Source organism: Ochotona curzoniae, unplaced genomic scaffold (assembly GCF_017591425.1).
Source record: "Ochotona curzoniae isolate NIBS_2020 unplaced genomic scaffold, NIBS_Ocur_1.0 contig_2404, whole genome shotgun sequence".
In the NCBI taxonomy this organism is placed as follows: Eukaryota; Metazoa; Chordata; class Mammalia; order Lagomorpha; family Ochotonidae; genus Ochotona; species Ochotona curzoniae.
The window spans coordinates 11,542,674-11,562,766 of NW_024465451.1; the positions used below are offsets into that span (position 1 = coordinate 11,542,674).

At 43.0% G+C, this 20,093-nt stretch overlaps 1 protein-coding gene across 1 annotated transcript in view; it reads right to left on the bottom strand.

Annotated features, from left to right (window-relative positions):
* Positions 1-20,093, bottom strand: part of FOXJ3 (forkhead box J3) — a 141,878-nt gene that overhangs the window by 61,172 nt on the left and 60,613 nt on the right. The window contains exon 4 of the mRNA XM_040974311.1: positions 6,158-6,232. Coding sequence (XP_040830245.1) covers positions 6,158-6,232 — 75 coding nt within the window. The remainder of the gene's footprint in view (positions 1-6,157; positions 6,233-20,093) is intronic.

Genomic DNA, 20,093 nt, shown 5'->3' on the forward strand with positions numbered 1-20,093 from the left:
AACAAACAGCTGAGAAATGATCAACTTATTATGTAGCATAGCAGGTTAGGTAGCTCCTTGGAACACCTGAATCACATATCAAGAGCATCCGTTCAAGTGCTGGTTCGCCACTTCCCATCTAACTTCCTGCTAATGAAGTTTGGAAGGCAACAGATAAAAGCCCAAGTTTTTAAGCAAGTGGGAAACCAAACAGAATTCTGAACTCCTGGCATCTGGGGAGTAATCAATGGAATTAAAAAAGAGCTCTCTTTTCTCTTTCTTTAAAGTGGATAGATAAACATGTAAAAAAAAAAACAACAACTAAATATCTTGTTTTTAAATCATCAGTACCTTAATGCAATCATTTCAGAAATCCTCATTGCTTTTTAAGTTAGAGATAAGGTTTTAACATATCACAATGTATTTCCAATACACAATTCACCTTTATGTAATAAACTCTACTCAAAAGTAGTGAAGGGGCTAGTGACATTGGCACACTAGGTTCAGTTAACATTACAACACCAACATTCTGTGTTGAAATGCCATTTCAGTCTTGACTCCCCTGCTTCCAATCCCATATCCTGCTGATGTACCTGGGAAGGTAGTGGGAAGACAGCCCAACTACTCGGGTCTTGATCACCCACGTGAGATTTGAATGCTGTTCCAACTATCTGGGAAATGACCCAGGGAATAGAAGTTATCTTTCTTTGCCTCTTCCTGTCCCTCCCTCTTTTTTCCTTCTATCACTTATATTGCCTTTCAAATGAATACTATCTTTTTTTTAAAAAGCATAATATGATGTATCTCAGCATTATATTTCACTACTTGTCAAGTTATGGAGCCTAAGCCTAAAGAAAAAACTTCAAGGCCAAATGAAGTCTGTCCTTAAAATGGTGATTAGAGGTAGTTAAGTCCAAACGATGGAATATGTGCATTAAAATGGAATGCATTGGGATGTCTCTCTCTCTCCCTCCCCTTTTGAGAGGCATCCCACCTCCTGGCTTTCTCTCCGGAAGTGCTGTTCCTTTCCCTCTCCCTTCCCTGCTCACCTGGTCCCTTGGCAATGAACTTATCTGTCTGCAGTAACAACAACAACAACAAAATGGAATGTACTGGTAATACCCACAAGATGAAACTCAGACATCTCCATGGGCTCCACTTACAACATTCTGGAAAATGAAGCATGGTTCCAAGAGCCTCAAGTTAGTATGAGAATACTCCAAAAAGTTCACGCTGGGGGGTGGTAGGAAGCACTTGGTACGACGGTTGGAACATCACTTGGGATATCCACATCCCACACCAGAGTGTCTCAGCTCAAGCTCTGGATCTACTTCCAACTTCAGTTCCTGCTAATGCATTCCCTGGGAAGTACTAGCACGCTCAAGTACCTGGTTTTCTGATGCTCATTGGAGACTTAAGATTGGGATCTAGGCTCCTGGCTTCAATCTGACCACGCCCCAATTACTAGTGGCATTTGGAAAGAAAACTAGTATAATATGTAAGATGTGTCTGTCTCTCTGCCTTTCAAAATTTTATTAAAAATCTTTGAAAATTGAAGTAACAGGTAAGTTTATTTCAGTTAAAACTTCTTAAATCTATGCATGGTATTTTCATCACCTACCTTGATCATCATGATAGTTCCTATTTACCAAAATTAGAATTATAAAATAATAGAAATATAAAAACTAGAATTATACACCACAGAGAATTTTACATGTTTTTAAATTAATTTTTAAGGTTAAATAATGTTTTTAAAAGTTTAGACCCAGAACGGAAGGGAAAAAAAGATGAATAACAAAATGTTCCCTATCTTGTTTAAGAAAAAAAAAGAATACTAACATGCTTATATAAAAGGCAGCTGCAACTCAATTGCTCTGACCAACTGTATACTGTCAGAACCTAAATCAACACGCTCAGCATCTTCTCTGTTGCCTTTCTGACACGGACCTTCATCACAGCCTAGCTCTATGTTTCAACTCCTTCTGAACATCTATACTTCCCCCTTGACTTTCTAACCTTGTTCTATTTAACACAACTACATTCCTGACTGGCTTTTGCCTTGACGTCTAGTCAATTGTAACAATCCATTTTTTCACTCCTACACCCCACTTAATTCTTGATTTTATCCCAGCTTTGTTCTAATACCTCAGCCAAATTCATGTCCTCCTTCCAGGCTTCACCTTAAAGGCGGGTGCTTGACACGGCAGCTAAGATGCCTATCATCCTCTGGGTACGAGTTATGGTCTCTGCAGGGCATGACTACATAGCCGGGTCCTGGTTCACCCATGTGTGAGTTCTGGATTCAGGTCCTAGTTCCTGGCTTCAGCTTGGCCCAATCACGGCTACTGAGTGCATTTGGGGAGTGAAAAGTATCTCTTCCTCCTTCTCCCTCTCTCTAGCTTTGAAGTAAAATAAATAAAATTAAAACAAAACAAAATAGAACTACAAAAGCTAGCAATTTCATCTATTCAAATAGTTCAGAAGATGAAACCTCTAAAGTCTCCCATAGGAAACCATACTAGTGCTTTTCTTCCACTCCAACAAATATTATGTGTGTTATTTTCATCTCACATTTGATTTATCCTTAAGACCTACTTTCTGTTTAATACAAACATGCAGATAAGCATTCAACTGCTTTCTCACAAACATTATGAACCTATTTTAAAACTAGAATTAAAGCTACAGTCTTTTCTTCTTCTTAAATGGCAACTACCTATTATTCCTATTATTTCTCCCATCCAAGTACTAACCAGGCCCGACCCTACTTAGCTTCCGAGATCAGACGAGATTGGGCGCGTTCAGGGTGGTATGGCCGTAGACTATTCCTATTATTTCTACAACACAATGTATATATTGTTATATTTTATATTCTGTCAAACCTCTCCAGTTTTTCTACATCTTTTTAAAAATAAAGTGACCCAGGGGCCCAGTGCAATAGCCTAACAGCTAAAGTTCTCGCCTTGCACACACAGGGATTCCCATATGGGCACCAGTTCCTGTTCCGACTGTTCCACTTCCTATCCAGCTCCCTGCTTGTGGCCTAGGAAAGCAGCACAAGATGACCCAAAGCCTAGGGACCCTGCACCCATGTGGGAGACCCAGAAGAAGCTCCCGGCTTCTGGCTTCCAATCAGCCCTAAGGGGTTAAAGTCCACCCCATATCCAAGTCCAAAATCTACTCCCACCCCACCTTGGCTCAATGGTTTTCTCCCACTGTGTTGAGGATGGTTTTGGGAAAGCTCCTCAAATGCCAGGAAACACTGTAATACAAAAAGAAAAGAACAATTCATAAGTACCAAAACTTGGCTAACATTTTGGCTTCCCTCTCAAGGAAAATTGGTTTAATGGAGTAATAGAAAAAACCCTAGTCTAGGAACAAGAAACCAAGTAATTTTGCCTTTTCAGCATTCATCCTAAGACTTGCTGTAATTCCAGGTGATCTGGGGACAGGGATGCAAAGATACTGTCTGCGGATGGCCACTTCTGCCACTTAGCAGGCTGAAAATTAAACCATCAAAGAAGTTAGCAGAATTCAGGAATGTCCAGGTGACACAATTTAAGAACCTGACACCAATTCTTCCTACTGAAGTGTCCCCACCAAACCTCTTTAGCTAAATACTTACTTGATTTCTATTAATTGACAAGAAATTCTGGCTCACTATACCTAAATTATAATTCTAAACTGAACCTGAGGGAATAATTCCCTATCTTTAGCTTCCTCTTTTATAAAATGGACTAGATCTGAGGTTGTCAAAACTTTCCTTTTTTTAAAAGTGTTTAAAATTTTGAGTCTCATTGATATAAAAAAATGATCTTTTTAATACAAATGTTATTCGATATGATCAAATATTGCAGCATTTACATTAGACCAAATCAATAACTGGATTTAAACCTCACTTTGAAATCCAAAGTAAAAAGGATTTTATAATTATAAATGTATTTCATAAGATAAATAAATGTTTAAACAACTACATTTGATCAACAGACACTCTTTAAACTGGACACTAACAGTAAAAACAATGCTTTTATTAGTTTCCCATGATGTAATGTATTTCTTCTACTTTAGTAGCATACTACTGAGATGATCCTGATTTAAATTAACAGCCATTGGGGCCACTGTTGTGGCGTAGTAGGTAAAGACACCCGCATTCCAGCAGCATCCCAGGAGTACTGGTTTGAGATCTACCTGTTCAGCTCCAATCAGCCCCCTGGCTAAGTGCATCTGGGAAGGGTAGAAGGAAAGGTGATGGTGGCAGAAGACAGCCCTAATGCGGGGCCTCTGCACTCATGATGGGGACACAGATAAAACTCTGGGCTTTGGCCTGGCTCAGCCCCAGTTTTTGGGACCATTTGAGGAGTGAACTAGTAGATGGAAGGTTGATCACTGTCTCTGTATACCTCTTTCTCTCAAATAAACAGAAAAACTCTAAAAATTAAAAACCAGGGCCCAGCACAGTAGCCTAGCAGCTAAAATGCTTGCCTTGTATGTAACGGGATCTCATGTGAGTGCCAGTTCTAGCCCCACAGGTCGTGCTTCCCATCCAGCTCCCTGCTTGTGGCCTGGGAAAGCAGTGAAGGATGGCCCAAAGCCTTGGGACTCTGCACCCATGCAGGATACCCAGAAGAGGCTTCTGGCTCCTGCCTTCAGATTGGCTCAGCTCTAGTTGTTGCAGCTAACTGGGGAGTGAATCATCAGACGGAAGATCTTCCTTCTGTCCCTCCTCCTCTCTGTATATATAACTTTACAATGAAAATAAACTAAATCTTTAAAAAAAAAAAACCAGTTTCTAATGGTAACATGTTTTCCACATCTGCTTTATGCAATGATAATATTTACAGCTGCACACACAAATAATTCAACAGCCCAAGATTTTTAAATGGCTCTCCAATTTGTTAAAACTTAAAACAATGTAATTAAGTATTCATGTGTGAGCTTAGTTTTTAACTGAAATTCACTTAAACACTAAAGGAAAATCAAATGTTTACACAATCCAATGACTGCTTAATAATATCTAAAGTTTTAAAAACATACTTCAGCCTTATTCATATACTTTCTATTATATTGGAAATTATAATGAAAGATGTGCCAAGTTCTTTTTATAGCAATCCTACAAAGGAAGGAAAAATTTTACCAATGGCTACTCACAAACATACATAAGAATTAATATTAGTTAATACTAAGAATACTATTATACTTACTCAACCTTACTAAGAACCAATTTGGTAACAGCAGGTCACAGCAAGTATCATAAAATATTTAGTCAGTAACAATGCTGACTTTAACATAGAAATTTGTAACTCTCCATCTCTAAGCTCAAGAAGTTAACAATCTTGTAAGGATATATTAACAAATATATAATCAAGTGTGTTTCCTCAGTGCCCACTTAAGGCAAAGACAAAGTTAGAATAATGAAAATAAACTTCTGCAGGACATTGAGTAGTACTGTGATGCAAAATGTTTACACTGCCAGGCTGACACCTTAGGAAGATCCTTTCAAGGAGAACCAGCCAGGATACAAGCAATCTCACTACTGAAACAAGAAAGCATGCTTGCCAAGAAGTATGTTATCTGAAAGCCCTTATTGACACTCAAGTGTGGTTCAACCAAGCATTTGGAAATCAAGGCACTACACCAAGTTTCCACCACATTATAGTAAACAAATCATTGAAACAATAAAGTGAGAATCTACAGATAAGACATACAAATAAAGTTACGGTAGCAGGAGGTAAATGAAGTCTAAAATATAATACAGAAACTAAGAAAACAGGTAATCACACATACTTTTACACTCGCCAGTTACATACAGATCAACTCCTTACACATAATAACCAATTAATTAACAGTGGTTCCTAACATGTAGCTCAAAATTAAATTTAATTTAATGTACAACACTTTAAAAAAAAAGCAACCAATGACTAGATTAGTAAATGCAACTAACAAAGGACCAGATCTACTCAGGCTAGCTTCTTCCTTCTTGAACAGATCCTTTCCAGAACTGGCTGCTTCTTGAAGCACACCAAGTGCATCAGACGTGGAGCAGAATGGAGTGGGGGTGGAGCAGGGCTTGCTATTTCATAGTTTTCTGACCAATGAACTAGGTAAGTTCTCAATTTAAAAATGACAAGAGACATACTGAATACGAGTAATATGACCACTTTAAGTAAAAAATGAATCCTACCTTTCCAGGGTCATCCTTGGATCGAGGCACTTTAAGGAAACACTTATTCAGTGACAGATTATGTCTTATTGAATTCTGAAATTAAACAAGAAAAGCAATAGAGTTAATGGAATCCCAAAATAACAAAAACCATCTTGTTTAAAAACAGAATCGGAAGCCTAAATATCTTCACACTGCAATACAGTTATAAACAAAATAATTTCTTAAAATAAGCTAACTTGAAACTTTCGACTTGCAAATTATAAATGATGCAGAGACAATTTCTAGTGAATTCCATAATTACATGTAACAGGCTTTCAAAAGGTTCATATAATATGAATACTATGAAAATAAAACACAACTCCTCCCACCCTGCCTAAAATTTGAAAGAGTTACAGAGACAGAGGGAGAAACAGTTCTTTCTTTTGGTTCACTTCCCAGATGGTTGCAACAGCTGAAGCTGGGTCAGCCAAAGTCAAAACCCAGGAGCTTGATCCAGGTATATCACATTGGAGAAGGCGCCCAAACACTTGGAACATCCTCTACTGCTTTTCTCAGGCCATTAGCAAGCAGCAGGATCAGAAGTAGAGTAGCCAGAACACAAACCAGCACTCACGTGGGATGCTGGCATTAGCACGTGGAGGACACAGTGATGAGCCACAGCACCAGCCTCCAGACTGACTTATTTTTATTTGATAGATAGAGAGGAAGAAAGAGAGCTGGTGACTCCCCAAATAGCCACAATCACTGAAGTCAGGTTGGTCGGGTCCAAAGCCAGGAGCCTCCTCTGGATCGCCCACGTGGTTGCAGGGGACAAACACTTGAGCCATCCTCCACTGCTTAGCCAATCCATAAGCAGAGAGGTGGATAGGAAATGGAACAGCTAGGATTTGAACTGGAGCCAACATGAAATGCAGGTGCCAAAGGAAGAGGATTAGCCTGCAAAACCATCACTTGCCTGTGTTTTGTAACAGTCTTAAAGTTCAGAAGGCCAAAGTCAGTCTCACCGGGTTAAAACCAAGGTGTCAACATGGCAGTAATCCACTAAGAGGATCTAAATAAGAAATCTTACCCTTATCTTTTAGTTTCACATTTCCACAAACTCTCTGACATACTCTCATATAAATTTTAACATGTTAACTATGAAAGAAGATATCTTTAGTGTAATGTTAAATACTAAACATCAATACATATTATGGCTTTGTTTGTGTTCTTGAAATAAGAGTGTTAAAAGAAATTACTATATGAAGAATTATAGGTACTAACTATAATTTTTTTTTGCTTTTCTGCAAGATCCAAATGATCCACAGGTGCATATACTGTCACTTTTTAATTTTTCTGCTATATTAAGAAAGCTACCTACAAGCCAGTTAGGGTCTCACTGTAATCTGTAAGAAAGAAGACCAAACAGGAAGATAGTGGTTACAGAAGGCTCAGGAGAACATCTACGTTCCTAAGATATCAGCAAAGAATACCTAACATGGATGGCAGGACACACCCTTGCAGACTTAGACAGACTATAAAATGGACAATCTACTCATAAATAAATGGGACTGTGCCATAATTCACATGGAAAATATCTTAAAATAAATTCTTCTGATTCAAATATGGCAAAATCCATCCCCAAATAATTGTTTATCCCTCCAATTCAGGTATTTAATAGAGAGGGGATTCAACTGCATTTAATTTTATTATTATTATTATTATTATTATTTTTACTTTTTGCTTGAAAAATACATCTTTTAAACTAAAACTTCGGAAGCAGATAAAGCAGCTTAGGAGCTTTTGTTGGGACACCTGCATCGCATATCAGAACACATGAGTTCTTGAGTCTCAGCTGAGACTGAGTCAGGTTAAAGCCAAGATCTGGGAACTTCGTTCAGCCTCCCTTGTTGCAAGCAGGGACTCAAGCACTTGAGCCATCCTCTGCTTTTCCCATCTCTTTCTAGTTTCATGCTTATACACACCGTGGGGCAGGCATCAGGTATGAACTTGGGTCCATGCCACCCACATAGATCTAGATTGAGTTCTACCTCCTGCCTTTGGCCTGGCTCAGCTTGATATTGTGGGCATGCTCTGGTTATGTACCTTTGTTTTTCAAAAATAAATAAACAAAAGCGAAAATACAGAAGTCAAACAAGAATGTTTATTCTAACACTTCCCTCTCAGAGAAGTAATATTCAGATTTTAAAGGTTAAAAAAAAATGCCAATAGAAGCACCAAGGGTCTTATGCCACTATCAGTAACACCTTTGCAAAGCAGGGGGAAGGGGTCCACTGATGACCTTTGGCATAAGCAAGCAATGCATGATTTCATGTCCTGTTGACCTGCAATTCATCAGGATCTCCTATCAAATGGACCAGAGCCCAGTGACATGTGTCCTGGCTGTGGCCCACATGTTGCATGTTAGGCCACCTCCTGTGCAAAGGAGAGAAATATACCCAGATATGCAAGAAAGGTAAGTCAGCCAACTCCTGTGAATCAAGGACCTAAACTGTCTCTTCAGAAGGCAAAAAATAAGCAAAGCCTTTGCTTTTGTCATTTCAAGGCTGCTGCATTTTAAGACAGACATCCTCTTTTCCTATCTCTTCTCTTGATCCTCTCTGGGAGTTGCTACCGGTAGAACTCCTTTGTGAGTGTTACAAATATAATATTGCAAGTTATCAGTAAAAGTAACATGCACCTAGTTTTGAGACCCAATACATTAGGTAATCAGGCCTATAGGTCTGGTCAACTTCTAAGGAAGTATTCAAGTCTGTGGACACACACTCTATCTAAAATAAGTCATGCACAAACAACAGGTCTTAGAATATACATTTATAGCACAAAGAGTAACTTATAATGTGATTAATAGAATATGCCACCTCTACTGTAACAGTAGCACATTCACTGAAAGGGACACTACCAGCCTTTAGCATTAAGCAAGATGATTGTACACGCTGTGCAGTGGCAATCTATTATCACCCAGTATTTGGGAAATAATAAAATACAACTGTCCCTTCTTAAAGAGCACCTGCAACTTGCTTCTTTCCAATTTTGTACATACGAACTGATAACTAAAGGACTGAGTGGATGACACTCAAGTACTTCGGCACTGTCATCCCTAAGGGAGATCTGGATGGGATAACAGCTTCTGGTTCTGTCTTAGCCCAGACCTGGAAATTCTGACCAATTGGGGAGTGAATTAGCAGCTGGAAACCTAAAATTCTCTGTCTCTCTGTAATTGACCTTCAAATAAATAAGTCTTCAATTAAAAACAAAATAAATACATAATAAAGAACATTTGAAGATAAAATGAAATAAAAAAGTGAATCCAAAACAAAAACTAAACAAACCTAAGACCCAGGGCACAGTAGCCTAGCGGCTAAAGTACTCGCCTTGGATGCTCCAGGATCCCATATGGGCACCAGTAATAATCCCAGGTGCTCTGCTTCCCCATCCAGCTCCCTGCTTGTGGCCTGGGAAAGCAGTCAAGGATGGTCCAAAGCCTTGGGACCCTGCACCCATGTGGGAGACCCAGAAGAGGCTCCTGGTTTCAGACTGGCTCAGCAACGGCCGCTGCAGTCACTTTGAGAATGAATCAATGGGTGGAAGACCCTTCTCTCTGTCTCTCCCTCTCTCTGTATATCTGACTTGACAATAAAATTAAATAAATCTTTATAATAAAAAAGACCTAAAAAAGGTAAGAGCCACCAGACAACTTCAATTTCAAAGGAAACAATCGATAGGGTAAGAAGAACACCAACAGAATGGGAGAGAATGTTTTCATCTGATAAAATATTTAGACTACCAAAGGGTATTTGGTACAACAGTTAGAATGCCAATTGAGATGTCCACATCCCATACTGGAGTTCTAGGTTCAGGTCTTGTTATTTTTCTCAATTCCAATTTATGATAATATATACCCTCAGAGGCAACTGCCTGGGTTCATTTCACACATGTGGGAGATTCAGATTACATTCCAAACCCCTGACTTCAGCCTGGCTCCTGCCCCCACTGCTTGGGACATTTGGGGAATAAATCTGTGTCACAAAAAAAAAGTGGGAGACTCAACCAACTGGGAGACTCAGAGGAGGCTCCAGGATCCTTGCTTCAAATCAGCGCAGCTCCAGCCATTGTGGTCACTTAGGGAGTGAATCATCAGACTGAAGATCTTCCTCTCTGTCTCTCCTCTCTGTATATCTGAGTTTGCAATAAAAATAAATACACCTTTTTAAAAAATAGTATAGTTCCTTGAAAAATAATAAATAAATAAATAGGATCCAGCTATCCCACTTCAGGAGATGAAATTAAGATAGCCCTCTGAGTGAGCCAGAGGACAGCAACGACGTGATACCTGCACCTAGCCAACCAGTGGGTGGCATGGGCTCACAGGGGGCTCAGGATGTGGACTTGCAGGAGGAAGCTATAGGCAAAGAGCTGGCAGTGCATGTGGGGACCTGGGAGTTTGCATTAGGCAAGTAGAGCAAACCTGGGGATTTCCACATGTGCTTGGTCCTGGAAGAGATGAAGAGAGGGAGGAGAGAGATCCAGGTCAGCATGTTGCCGAGGTGTGCTGCTAGTCCAGGCCTGGAGAACTTCAATGGCCTTGGATCTTGGGTGTGGGGAAGGGCAAGGCACCAGGACAGCACATGGGCCAGGAGCTTGGGACTTCGGTGGGTGGGCAGCGCACTGGACCAGCACACCTCCCACTGGGCTTCCAAAGGCTGGGCTCAAGAACCCATGCGCTACTGGGCACATGCATTGTGGACTGATTAGGGAAAAGGGCAAGAGGACATATGGGAGGGAAGGCCTCTCTGGGAGTGTGCTACAGGTGAGGAGTGACTCCTCAGAGATTCCCAATAACAAGGCCACCGTACTTACAGGTAAGTCAGGGAATTGAGACATGGCAGTGTGGAGGGAAGAGGTTGGAGGACCTTTTATAAGACAGACTGATGCACCAGCCCACATGGGTAGACTTGAGCTGGGCTTGTTAGCATGGAGCATTGCTGACCACAACACACCAACCCACACAAAAGCTAGGCTGGGGGTCTGTCTGGCAGGGCTGGTTCCTAGTACTTGAAAGTGAGTGTTGGGATAAGGGACGGGTAATATTAGGCTGGGCCATGACACTACCCAGCACAAGAGAGAACCAGGACCAGGGGTACAGTCTGTGGAGGATATGTGGGCCTAACACTATGGAATTACAAGTCCCACTAGTTAGCTTAAGAGTTCAGGAAAGTGATGAGCTGAGCCATAACCATAAACCTGCCAACACTCACAGGTACTGGGGCTGGGAACAAGTTAGGCAAGTCTAGGCTGCAGCACCTACATGCACACCCTAAAACAGGACGTGGGCCAGGTCAAGCTGCAACATCCACCAGCTCATACAAAAGCTGGGACACAGCAGGCAGGCTATGCTAGATAAGGGCCTAGCACCCGTTGGCAGATATGAGATCTATGTCTGGGAGTGAACCTGGTGGGAAAACTTGGGCAACTCTTCTGGTGGGCCATAGCTCCTGCTAGTTCAGGCCTGGGTTTTGGGCAGGCTGGCAAGTAGTTCCACCCATTGGTAAGTGTGTGCATTGGTCTTGGAAGGGGGCAGACTGGGTAAGGTTGTCATGCCGGGCTAGGGTATCACACCTACTGGTCTGTATGACCCAGGGAAGGGAGCAGACTGAGCAGGACCATGTTCCAGCACCTGCCAGAAGAGTTGGAACTGGGAGCTGGCTCCAGCATCCAAAGGCAAAGGCCAATACAGGTGAGGGGCTATGCCAAGCTGGGTCAAAATAACTACCAGCATGTGAAAGATCTGTGGCTGGAGACAGGTCTGGTTGGGGAGCTAAAGGAATGCCCCAGCTGGGTGGTGGTTCCCACTGGTGAGCACGAGGGCTGGAGTGAATGCTGTGATCTGGTGTGGACATAGCATAGTGCCCCTCAGCATGGGTGTGGATTGGGTCTGAGGTGTGCCAGACTGGGCTCAACTCCAACACCCACTGGTGCTGGTGAGAACCAGGGTAGATATAGGACAGGCTGGGTGAGGCTTCTGTCCCTGTTGAGCCACGTGTGAGCTGCGTTGGATGTGGACCTGGCTTCGCTGGGTTGTAGTATCCAACAGTAAGAACGGGAATGGGTGTGGACTGGTCAGGAAAGGCCACTGTTCTTGTTAGGACAGGAGGTGGACTAGGGATGGACCATGGACCCACTGAAGTGCACAAGATCTGGCATTTGGGAGAGGTTCTGTTGGAGGAGCCAGGGGAACGCCTCTATCAGGACTCATCCCTGCAGGTGAGCACAAGGACTAAGGCAGGGGGCAGCCCAGACCAGACCAGGTTATGGTACCCACCGGTACACATTTGGCTCAGGTCTGGGGGCAAGCCAGGCTGGACCAGTTCATATCATCCACTGGTAGAACCAGCATGGGATGTGGGACAAGCCAGGTCAGGCCACAATACCAGCCAGTTCGCATTAGGACCAGTCTGGGGGCTGGCTGGCCTGGGCTAGACTGTGTAGTACCTACCAGCATGAGCTGGAACTGAGGCTGATCTGGGCTGGGACAGGCTACAGCACCCACTGGCAAATGCCAAGGTGAAGCCATGCCAGACTGGGCCACAAAACACAACTATCACACGTGAGACCCAATAGGAAGGAGTACAAGCACAGGAGTACGGCTGAGGCAGATGCCCTGCTGGGCTACTACTCCTACTGGTGAGCCTAAGAGCTGGGATCATGGGGCAGACCAGGCAGGGCCAGGCTACAACACCTGTTGGCCTGCATGTCAGATGGACTAGGAAGAAATCCATGCTGGGCTGAGTGTACCCACTGGTGCATTCATAGGCGAGAGTGGGTTGTGGGTTGGTTGGGCTCTGACACAGCACCATCTGACAGGTACCGGGACTAGGGGCAAAATCTGCCAAGCAAAATTGCAAAATCACCTAGAGTACAAAATCTGGTGGTGGGAGCGGGTCCATTAGGGAAATTGTAGGCACCTCTCTCTTGGCCTGCCACTCCCATTGGTGACCATGAGAATCAGGGCAGTGGGCAGGCCTGGCTAGACAGAGAGTGGCACCCACTGGCATGAGTGTGGGCTGGAGAGTGGGGTTGGTTGGGCTGAACTAGGCTTCAATCCCCATTGACATGTACAGGAAATGAATGGGATGTGGGACAGACTGGATCCATGTATAGCCAGTCTGCTACACGTACTGGCAAGCACGAGAACCAGGGCTGGGGAGATTATTGTGGGTCGCTCCAACTAGGCTGCAGCTCCTGTTGGTATTTGTGAAGGCCAAGCATGTGGTAGGCAGGGTCGGGCTGGGCCACAGCATCCATTGGTTTACATAGGCGACAGGGCTGGAGACAGAACTGACCCAGCAACTGCAACCACCAGTGTGCATAGGCTGATGTGGGTGATGGACTGAACCGGACCCTGTACTGACAAGCACACAGGAATCAGGTCTGGAATCACTTCAGACAAGGTTTCTATGGGGAATTCCACAACTGATCCACTGGACTCAGAACTCCAACTGTGGGGAAAATCACAGCATCTGTGGTCTGACTGTGGAGTGCAAGTGTCAGAACTCGGTCTCCTTAGTGGCTTACACAGAGCAGTAGACAGCATGCCCAGGTGCCCATGGAGGATATAGCAGTCCATTGGCGCCTGCAGAGGACACCTGGTACCATAATACAGGAAGGAGGGCAGATCAGATTGGTTAACTACCTCAGCCAAGCACTGGCAGTGAGTATCTGGACAAATGGAGTCTCTAAGGGGAATTATGTCAGCCAGGGGACCCTGAGAGTATTTCCTCATTCTTGGAGTGGCAAGACTGACAGCATTTCAAAATTATCAAAATCACTTGAGCAGAATCCTTGGGTGCATGCTGCATGCACATTGGGGAGCCTGGAATGACATGGGTGGCCGTTTGCCATCCCCAGGTACTTGTGCAGTTTGAAGGCTGAGTGCAACTCCCCCCCCCCATCTGCCCCCTTCTCCCAGACACATGAAGAAGAAAAAATGTGGAAACACTGATCTCACCCACTTTCCCCTAATTCTTGACCCTTCCCACCCTGTTCAAAAGTGTAAGCCATCATCAAAATAAGATTTTTATATATAGTAAAAAAAGCTATTGGAAGGGCAAGACACAATAGCCTAGTAGCTAAATTCTTGCCTTGCACCTGCTGGGATCCCATGTCTGGAGCATGTGCTCCAGATCCGGTCCCGGATGCTTCACTTCCGATCCAGTTCCCTGCTTGTGGCCTGGGAAAGCAGTCGAGGACGGCCCAAAGCCTTGATATCCCACACTCAAATGGGAAAGCCAGAGGTTTCTGGCTTCAGATTGGCTCAACTTCAGCCATTGTGGCCAGTTTTGTGGAGTGAACCAGCAGATGAAAAATCTTTCTTTCTTTCTATCACTTTTTCTGTCTGTAAATCTACCTTTCCAAGAAAAAATAATTTTTTTAAAAGGAGTTATGCAAAGTTTCATACATCCATTTCTTTTGAAATGAAGATCGGGAGGTCTTTCTATTATGTCAAAGAACAAAGTCATTTCTCTTCACTTATTAATACTTTTCTTTCTTTTTTCTTTTTGTTTCTAAGCCATGTATCTTTCAGTTGGAACTGCATCACTACATTTAAATCAATTTCAGACCATGATATGGGCTGGTTAGCAGTAAGAATAAGCTTGGCACTCTAAAGTGGGCCTAAATTTTTCTAGGAGCTGAGCTCAGGTCAATGAGAAACAGTCAAACTTCACAGACTATTCCCTAAAAGGTCTCATCTTTCATAAATTCCTAAGATCTCTCATAGGAACCTGCATAAACAAATGTTCCTTAAGAAGCCTTAAAAATAGGGGAAGGGATTTGGCCTAGCAAATAATCCTCCCTCAGAGTACCTAAATTCAGAACCGTACTCCGGCTCCTGTTTCTAGCTTCCTGCTAATTTGGACCCCAGGAGTAGCACTGAAAGCAACCCTCATGGCAGATCTTCACTGAGCTCTGGATTTTGACTGCAGTCAAGAGAAGGCAATGTAATGGACATGCTGGGAGTGATCAGTACGTTCTCTCAATTGCTTTTTTCTGCTTCTCAAATAAATCATTAAGAATGCAAAAACAGCAAATTCACATTCTTAAAAATACCTTGCCACACTATTGGTTATTTTCAAAAGGCATGAATACGTTTCAAAAACCTACCTACACCACAAGGTTTACAGCAGCACTGTTCTCCAACAGTCAAAATATATAATCAATCCGGGAAGGGGTGGAGCTTGAACCTGGGGAGGTAGTCTTCCAGCCTCCGCATGGGGGCTGGAAGGCCCAGGGACAAGTAGCGTCCCATGCCTGGATCGCACACAGCCGCTACCAGTAAACTCCCTTCAGGACTAAGGAGAGGAGCTATTTCTGGTTCTTACTTGGCTCCAACTTCAGGTCCCCACCCTCTCTGCAATGACCATGAGGGACGCTCCAGAGCCCCCCCCCCCCAACACACACACACACACTCACAAATTGGAATGGATAGGCAGAGAACAACAAGGAAGGCTTGGTCAGCATGGACTCACACACACCTTACTAGGTAGGACACAGGGATTAAGTACTCCTCACCAAGGTATGGAAGATTTCTCTGCACACCGTTCCTAAAACTGTTTCGCACCTCAATTGTTGAAATGTCATTGAAGTTGTCAGGAAGTTGTTAAGACCATGCATCCAATTTTGACAAATTGGTTGCTCAATACTTTGTCAATTTATCCCTTAACATTATATATTGTTGCTGATGTTATGTTGAGGCTTTTAATTGACCGGGATTCTACTCTGTTGGCTCTGCCTTCGGACCGGGAAGGGTCTCCCCAAGAAGCCGCTGAACTTGACCGGACAATGAGATGCTGGACTCTATGCTTGGTGTATGCTTGCAATGAAGGAATCTCAACTAAACCTGAACTGTGTTTGCGCAATGGGGGGGAGGAGCCCACCATGCGGGGAGGGTTGGGACAGGGATGGGGGGTATCCCAGTGCCTATATAGAACTGTGTCACATAATACAATGTAATTAAAAAATATATATAATAAAATATATATATATAATCAACCAACATGTCATCTCAAGATCAATAAAGAAAATGTAGCCTACACAGGAATATTATTTAGCTAATAAAGGATGATAGACAAACACTGTAGCAAGCAAGTTAAGCCTTCACCTGTGAGACTGGCATCCTAAGAGAGAGCTGGTTTGTTTTCTGGCTGTTCACTTCTGAGCCAGCCCACTGCTACTGCCGGTGAGAAAACAGTAGAAGACAGCCTAAATGCTTGGGTTTCGAGCACAAACTTGGGAGACCTGTTTGAAGTTCCCAGCTCCTTGATTGAACCTGGCCAGTCCCAACCTCTATGGTTGATTTGGGAGTGAATCATCAGATACAAAATATTCCTCCTTCTTCCCCATCCAACTCTGAGTTTCAAGTAAGTAAATCTCAAAATAGAGAAGAAAAAAAAATCCCAGCCTTGTGACATTTGTATCAAAAAGTTTATAACTGGGAGACATTATGTTGAATGAAATAAAATGGATATAAAAGAAGAAAACACCACATATTCTCCCTTATCCGTGAAAGTTAAAGTTCTGAAAAGGTTGCCTTGTACGTAGAGAAGTGTTTCACTGCTGGGAGTGAAGCAGCCAAAAGATGGTGGACATTCTGGCTTTGGTTAATGCCAAATCTGTGTTAATTATACCAGTATACCAGCATAGCTGCTTAATTTTCCTCCCCTTATTTTAAAGATACATGGGGAAAGCAGGGAATTCCAAGCCAGGACATGCCACTCCAGTTCCCAGCCAAAGGAGTCTGGAGACGTACTGGAGTAGCAGCAGCTGAGGGCGTGTTTGACAAGGGAGGAATGATTTCTGGGGTCTTACACAGGGCACTGCAATCACAGATAGGTAAGGGAGCTGAGATGGAGTAGTATATAGGGGGAAACCCGAAGGCATATTTGGGTCAGGCCGAGGTACCTGCCCATGTGGAAGATGTATGCTGGACTAAACAGCATCACCTGCCGCCTGCCGAACCTTTCAAAAACTGGGGCTGGGAGCCATTCCTGGCTGGGCTAGGATGCAGTACCTGCTCGGCAGTGTTGGGATAGAGGTGGGCCACATCAGGCCTGGGCAACAGCACCCACTAGTACGTAACAGAACTGGACTGGAGGCAGATCTTGTAGGGGGAGATGTGGGCTCACCTCTTTGGGATTACAGCACCCACTGGTTTAGTTGGACAGCTAGGGTGATGATGGGTGGAGCCAGGCTGGACCCATGGAACTCAACTGAAAAGAACCCACCTGCATCTAAGTCTGCTATGTCGGTGTCAGAGACTCATGCTGTTAGGTCATCTGCTGCTGCTTTTCCAGACACAGAGAGCTGGATTGGAAGCCGAGTAACAGGAATTGAAACCACCACTTAGCGGATTGCCAGTGTGACAGGCAATGTTTTTTACTTTCTGAATATACTTTAGCCAGTTTTCTCAATAGATTCCTGATTCTCATATGAAAACTATTACATTATATGTTCTGAATTGGAAGATAAGGTCTCTGTTCTCATGGAATTCACTTATTTTTATTTGATAAAATAACTAATTGCAAGTGTTGTGAAATATTTAGGATGGTAAAGTTTATTTTTCTGGGCCTAATCCTCCTCTCTGAACATCAGAAAAGTCTTCCCTGAAAAGCTGATGCTCAAACCGAGAACAAATTCAAAGTTGCGTAGATTCATTCAGGTTAAGGACAAATGACACACATACCAACTTAAGGAAAGTTTATAGAATTGAGATAGAACATTGGGGAGAGCATAAATGTAGAGTTAGGAAGCGTTATTGGAAGCTTAAGATTTTTTTTTTGTTCGTATCCTTATATAGTATAGTCACTGAAAGGTTTAAAGTGAAGGAGTAGCATAAAATGTGTGTTGCAAAGGTAAATTCCCCTCTGCATTAGGGAGGAGGAGGGTAAAGAGGAGCAAAGAGGAAACCTGGTAGAAAGCTGCTGTCCTAATTTTGACTAGACCAGTCGGTATCCTGAACTGAGGGAAGGAAGAGCAGAGATGGAGAAAAAATGGGTAGACCTAAGGTTTGCTTGGTAAGGTTTGGTTTCTTGCTTTGGGTCGTGAGGAAGCAAGAATAGTTAAAGATGTTTCACAAGTTTCAGAGTAGAGTAGTCGTCATATGCGTAAGATGTTTTAAAATGGGAAGGGAGAACTGGAAGAGGATCACATTCAGTGCACAGATTCAGGTTAGTTCTAAATTTGTTGAGTTTGAGGGATTTCAGGAGAGGTTCAACCGACATGTTAGGAACTCAGGAAAAAGATCTAGGTTAGAAATTCAGATAAATTTAACATTCACAGGTATAAGTGATATCACGGATGTCAGTGAAATTAGTTCCACAACAAATGAAAAAAAGGATGTAGGGCAGAGACTTGGAAATTCACAGCAATTAAAGGTTTGATAGATAAGACCTGCTAGAGATGTGGTCTTGCCCCATGGGGTGAGTTTGGACTTAGACATTTACGGAACAGTGTTTTGCTTTGTTTTGTTTTGTTTTCCCCCATGACTATTTGATTTGGGATTTTTTCCCCTTTATTTTCAGCTTTTTTTTCTTTAAACATGAAAACACTTTAGTTAACAATTACTAAAGTTAAATGTGTCTGTGCACACTGAATATACGTGGATTGTACTAATAAAAAGCAGTGATTGCTTCCTTCTCCCCGTCATCATTCTCTTTGGAGCCTTTGGATTGCTGTTTCCCATCCATTCATTAAATATATAATAAATTATTGTGAACTGCGGTCACTCTGTTGTGCTGTAGAGCACTGGCAATTATTTATTTATTCTCTTTATCTGTTTTGGTGCCTGTTATTCAACTTAGTCCATTTCTCTCCACCTTTTCCAGCCTCTGCTGCTTGCAATTCTATATTCAGATAGACCGTTATAAAATTTTATTTTCAACTTATTTGAAATACACAGAAACATGCAGAAATCTTCCACCTCCTGATTCACTTCCTGAAAGATCCACAATAGCCAGGACTGGGCTTGGGTGAATCCAGGAGCTAGAATTCAGTCTGGGTCTTTTGTGTGAGTGGCACAGGTTCAAGTACTTCAGCTCTATCTTTGCTGTATTCACGGGGTACAAATTAACAGAAAAAGGTTTCAGAAGTGGTGGAACTCCAAAACCAGGCATTATAGGAGAAGATGCCTGTGTCCCAGTGCTTGGCACAATGCCTGCCTTTTGACATTGATTTGTTTAAAAAAAAAATTTTTTTAAGAAACTCCCACGTGGGTCCGGCAGCGTGGCCTAGTGGCTAAAGTCCTCGCCTTGAGCACGCCGAGACCCCATATGGGCGCCGGCAGCTCCACTTCCCATCCAGCTTCCTGCTTGTGGCCTGGGAAGGCAGTTGAGGACAGCCCAAAAGCTTTGGGACCCTGCACCTGTGTGGGAGACCCAGAAGTTCCTGGATCCTGGCTTCGGATCGGCATAGCATCGGCCGTTGGGCTCACTTGGGGAGTGAGAATCATCGGACAGAAGATCTTCCTCTCTGTCTGTATATCTGACTTTCCAATAAATAAATAAATCTTAAAAACAAAAAAGAAAAAACACTCCCATGCATGAAAGAGAGCACATCATATTTATAAGTTAAAAGAAAGATCAATTTATGTATTTATTATTGGAAAGGCAGATTTGCAGAGAGGGGAGAAAGATCTTCTGTCTGTTGGTTCACTTCCCAAGTGGCTGCAGCAGCCAGAGCTGAGCCGGCCTGAAGCCAGGAGCTTCTTCCAGGTTTCCCATGCAGGTGCAGGGTCCCCAGACATTGGTCATTCTCTGCTGCTTTCTCAGGCCACAAGCAGGGGAGCAGGATGGGAAATGGAGCAGCCAGGACAGGAACTGGAGCTTCTATGGGAACCTGGCATATGTAAAGCAAGGATTTAGCTGCTGAGCCATCATGGTGGGCCATTATATTCATGTTT